The following is a 5,394-nucleotide window of genomic DNA, read 5'->3' on the forward strand; positions in this document are numbered from 1 at the left end:
GAATTTATTTCACTTTTCTACCCTTTTAACATTTCTGTAATTAAATTTTACATACTTTGATTAGAAAGCTCTTGAAATATAAATAGTTTTACACAGTAAAATTATCACAACAATAATTTCTAATTAATTGATAATTTAAAATTATTTTAAATTATCGATGTATAATCATTAAACTCAATTATTTTAAATTATCAAGTACATAATTATTAAATTCAGTTTATCCAATTATACTATTCATTCCGCTGCCTGCCTAAAAAAAACAATTGGAGGCCACAAATGAATAATTTACACTTTATACTGGTCATTGCTACAAAGCTAACTATGACATGCAAAATATAAAGGAATTTCACATATTCATGTGGCATTATTTTCATCTATCAAAGTTGTGTTATTATTTTGACAATTGAAAATGTCACTGCAATTGTTATCCTCTGTCAAAACTCCATTTAATGGAGCCTATCGTAGCATATTAAGTGCTTATGTAAAGCCTATTAAAGGCCTCATATGCATCCACACGGCAACGTTACCTAACCATTATGGTACACAGGCTAGCAAAAAGACTATTTTTGTGACGTATAATTTTTTTTTTTTTAAAATGAAGTGATAATAGGTAGGCATTTGAAGGATTGAAGCAATGCTACGTTAGTTTTTTTTAGGTACATGTGAATCTGAAATTAAAGAGATGAAACATGAATTTTTTGGGGACAAAAATGGTGTTAACTATCTGCTACTGCTACATGATATACCATGTCGATTGGGGCAGGGATTGTTGTGAGGTGGGTGGTTTTGGCTTCTCTGTTTTATGTGATGTGTAGGAGGCATGAGTTTTGTGGTTGCTTTCATGTTACTATGTTGGCGTTAAAGTTGAAGAAGACGTTGTGTTTGTGTTTGCTTTTAACAGGTACTATCTTAATTGCTTTTGGGGATAAAGGTTCGTTGTTTTGGTCATACGGGTCTTTATAGTAGGATTTGTATTGGAGGTTTGTTTATTTTGTTGTGTTTGGAATCTAAGTTGTTGAAAATTTGTTAGGGGATATAGATTTGTCTGCATTTGTAATAAACACAAACCAACAACTGACCAAGACAAAACCAAGGAAGCAAACAATTTATAACAGTACGATAATATTACTTGAAACTACATGGGATCACAACTAAAATCATGATTTGATTTAAATTCCAACCTTCATCCTTATAAAGGTCTTATGTTATCTCTTCAATTCCTCAAATTTTCGCATGTGGTTATTTTAATCTTTCTGTCAACTAGTATACCATGTAAATGCTCAGACGGAGTTCCACAAGTTAAATAAGCATGTAGTGTGTGTTTGTTTTTAGGTTTCTCAAGACTCTAAAATTCATTTAGGCAAATAACAAATAGTTGTTTGTACATTTGACTATTGAAATTTCTACAAATGTAAAAGCAAACAAATCCTTACTCCTTAGAGATAAAAGATAATAAAAACTCTAACGTGGTGACTTTTTAAATGAAGAGACTTAATCTTTACAGATCTTTGATATATATAATAAATTACCTACACATGAATTTTATGGAATGAAAATGAAGTTAATTAACCTGCCCTATTACCAAGGTTAAGTAAAAGGAACAAATAGCATCACTCTCAAGTAAAATAGCCCACAATTGCAATGTACTAGCACTTGTAGCGGCATTTATAATTGTGGTTATAGCATCAAGGTTTTTGGACTTTTTGCAGCTACATATGACCACATTTACAATGTATTGGTCTTTTTTGTCAGCGATAGTTTAAGCTATTAAACATTGCAAAATTTCAACCACAATCACAATTTACAACTTTGCCTATTATTTGAGACATTACAAGCCATCTGTAGTTTCGTCTTGATGGTGTTACTTGAAATTGAAGCAGATGCAGAAATACAAAGCCAAATGGTTCAAGAAAGTGGTTTTGACTACTAAAGTGTTCCTTTAAATGTACTTGGGGAAAAAGGAAAGCAAAATCACTTTCTACTAAATCAAAACCATACTAGATTTAAGTTTTTCTTGAAGTGGTGTTCACCGAGAATTGGCATGGAATCTCTTCTGTTCACTTGATATTGGATGAACTATGCTATTATCAACATTAACGAAACGGTAGGGGATACAACCACGGAATCCAGCTTAAATCCATATATAAATTGAGCAAAGTATCATGTGAATATAATGCATAATACATAAATATCTTTTTCCTTAAAAAATATATAAAGCACCAATGTAAATGGCTGCAATAAGGAGGGGAAAGAAGGCCATAAAAAAGATGGATCCAACCAGACAAATTGTGTAGATCATCAAAATGCGTCCATCTTAATCCTCCCACGTTTCCAAGCTCCTGCATAGCAAGATCCATGATAGGAATTTAAAAAAAGGAATAATAATAATAATAGTCAGTGGGGGCAAATTGCAATAACTTTGTTAATTAATTTGCAGCTTTGCATGGGAAATGACTTTGATCAGTTTTCATTCTTTCTTCCATTAAAACCAAAAGATGACATGTTAGCACAAATCACATAAAGTGGTCCCTTTCCCCTTTCCTTTTTCCTTCTCTAATATTGTTTACCATTACTGTCCAAGAAAAAAAACAAAGGATAACCAGCAAAGTACCTGATAGATAAGGAACAGTGCTGCATTGTGCAGTTCAAGTTTGTGGTCAGTGATGAGAATTAGGAGAAGAAGATGATGGCTTGTCAGGACCAACTCCATCCTCTCCTTGGATTCTAGCAGGAATGCAGAACCCCGGCAATGCATCAGACAGAAACCTGCTGCCAAAGATTGAAGCTTGTTGAATTGGCTGTGACTTGTGATGTTCTGATGAAGCCATTGGAATCTCACTCCAAGGACGAAGTGATGGTGAGAAACTGGACTGAAGGGTCCCCCTTTGGGAAAATGCAGCAGAACCACCTTGGCCTAGAAGTGCTGGTGAATTGACCATGAACCCGGTTCTGTTCATATCTATGCTTGCATCACTGTTCCAAGTGACAATCCTGGGGTAATTGGCCTCAAACCCCACTTGAGTTGAGCCAGAGAAGAGGCTTTGGTCATTGGAAGGTGTTTGTGTCTGGTTTGCACCTGCTTGGGTCTGGCCATGAATCAAACCAGGGTCTTGGAAGGAGTGAAGGGAAAGGCCAAGATCCTCAGTGGAGTTGTTGGTTCTTGAGATTATATCAGGAGGGTAGGTTTGGAAATTGATGGAGGAGGTTGCAGTGGTTGTTGGAAAGAAGGCTATTGCATCAGTGTCAATAGGTGAGGGAATGAAAGCCGAATGGTGGTTATCATGGTCCTCACCTAATTGCCTTTGCAGCTGAAAATTGTAACCAGAAGACTCAGATTGTTCTGCTGCAATGGCCATGTCACTTGACCCTGCATTGTTGTTGTTGTTGTTGTTCTCAGCATCTGCAGCAGTGTTAGGAGTAGGGTGCCATGGAGGAAGCTCACCAAGCTTATCAATAGCATTCTTGGCCTTCTTGATGAGCCAGTCCACGGCTTTGCTTGGTCTGTCATAGCCTAAACGATCTTGAACATCATAGAACTCAATAGCAGTGTGTGCTGAGAGCCTAACCCTTCGATCACGAGGACCCTTTGCAGTGTAAACCTTGCTGTGCCTATCTTTTCTACCTGTGGACCGAACAATGTGCCCTCCTTGGACTTGAACAATCTCTCCCCCAGTGCTCTTCATGCCCATTCCTCAGCTTCTTCTATTGTGCTTTCTGCATAGTTTAAGTTTGCTCCCCTTTGCAGTTTGCACAACTTGTTGATGAGTGATGACAATTGACACCCCCCCACTTTATATGCTCATAAATTGTTCTTCCTTTTTTGATTCTTGTGTCTATAGGGTGAGATTCAGATTCCTTTTTTTCTTTTACTTGTCTAAAGGGTTTCTTGTAGGTCTTGTTGAGGTTGGTATTTTGGTATGGTAGTATGGTAGTATAGTACTCTTTGATTTTGCTTAGTTCCTGACACTATTAACTGTGGTTACTTGTTGAGGCTTCATCTGCCAGCTACTGAGGGTTCTGCTTCTGTCACTGCTGCTGATCCCAAAAAACCAAAACCTGCAATTGCAACCTCATAAGATTCCCTATCCAATAACACACTAGCACAATGGATACACACACACACAACACAAACAAAAGCTAATTACTAAATGCTATCTTGGTGACTGACTCACGTGTCTGGCTTTTATCTACACACAAGGAAGTAAAAGGACACAGTAAATTGTTTTAGTAGATTGTTGGAGTTGGAGTTTCTTTGTTTACGTGGGCATCCCAAAATATTTGTGAAAAATATGCAGATTCATTTCAACTTTCAATGACTTGAAGTGGTTGGTTGTTGTACTGGGAGGGGGGGTAAAAACACAAACTACAATAAGACATTGAACTCTGACTGATCCAACTTTTGATTGAGCTAAGGGGATGTCACATGGGGTTGCAAGAAAGAACGGGAAGGGGGAGAAAAAAAAATGGTACCTGTGGCCTATGAGAGCTTGTTGATGCTTCTGCAAAGAGAGGCAGAGTGTGCTCGGAGAAGAGATTAAAGATCTTTTGGTCCGTTTTTTAGCCCCACAAAACTCAAATATATAAATAACAATAAGGCCTGGTCACAAACCCCAACTCTTCTCTTTGGAGTTTAACCAACCCCTCAACTTTCTCCTCACTAATATATAGTATATACTCACTCACTCACTCACTCGCGAAACTTTGTTTAATAACTCTAGATGGATGCTAGTGATGAGCTATGATTAAGGCCATCGATGATAGAGAGGTAACTCTCAATGGCCATTTCTTCTACCCACACCTTTTTAAGCCTTTGATAATGACATCTAACAGCTTTTTTGGTTTCTTACCTATCTGTACTTTGCAGCTTCACTATTAAGAAAATGTGTGATTTCGCTAAAATTAAAGGAACAACATCCACCACTGTGCATTCTCATTACTCTCCTACACTTTTTCTTCCAACTAAAATAATCATGTCTCCCTATGAGACATTCAAAAGAGAGGAATTTTTGCTCAACTTGAACAAGGGGTATGCAACATGCACTAACGAGCTAGTTGCTTATCAAGTATTGGCAAGTTATGGCAACTTGCTCTATGAATTAATTAACCTGCAATTTAATGCTTAACTTTTTCTCCTCTTTTATTATTTTTGGGGGGTAGATTTTAATGCAAAACTTTAACATGGTGATGCGGGCTACTTGTATATCGACTTCAATAAAATATAAAATCTTTTTTCTTGTACTGTGTTTGGGGTAAACGAGAAGTTTTAGCATAAATTAAATTATCTTGAAGGTGCTAACATTATACAATAGCATTTAGTTACTTTTTTTATCCGCTAAAGTACACATGAATTTTTTAAAAATTTATTTTGTTAGATATTGATTAAGGTGTGAATCC

At 36.6% G+C, this 5,394-nt stretch overlaps 1 protein-coding gene across 1 annotated transcript; it reads right to left on the reverse strand.

Annotated features, from left to right (window-relative positions):
• Positions 1-1,782: 1,782 nt before the first annotated feature.
• Positions 1,783-5,042, reverse strand: LOC114380470 (transcription factor TCP4-like). Its single transcript, XM_028339546.1, has 3 exons — positions 4,471-5,042; positions 2,612-4,056; positions 1,783-2,339 (listed from the first exon to the last, which is right to left on the reverse strand). The coding sequence occupies exon 2, from the start codon at positions 3,687-3,689 to the stop codon at positions 2,658-2,660; it is 1,032 nt and encodes a 343-aa protein (XP_028195347.1). The 5' UTR covers positions 3,690-4,056; positions 4,471-5,042; the 3' UTR covers positions 1,783-2,339; positions 2,612-2,657.
• Between the last annotated feature and the right edge of the window lie 352 nt (positions 5,043-5,394).

The sequence above is a fragment of the Glycine soja genome, chromosome 12 (assembly GCF_004193775.1).
Source record: "Glycine soja cultivar W05 chromosome 12, ASM419377v2, whole genome shotgun sequence".
Classification (NCBI taxonomy): Eukaryota; Viridiplantae; Streptophyta; class Magnoliopsida; order Fabales; family Fabaceae; genus Glycine; species Glycine soja.

Bases quoted from the DNA above. Each gene is read 5' to 3' on its own strand.
- LOC114380470 (XM_028339546.1), bottom strand. From the start codon at position 3,689: ATGGGCATGAAGAGCACTGGGGGAGAGATTGTTCAAGTCCAAGGAGGG.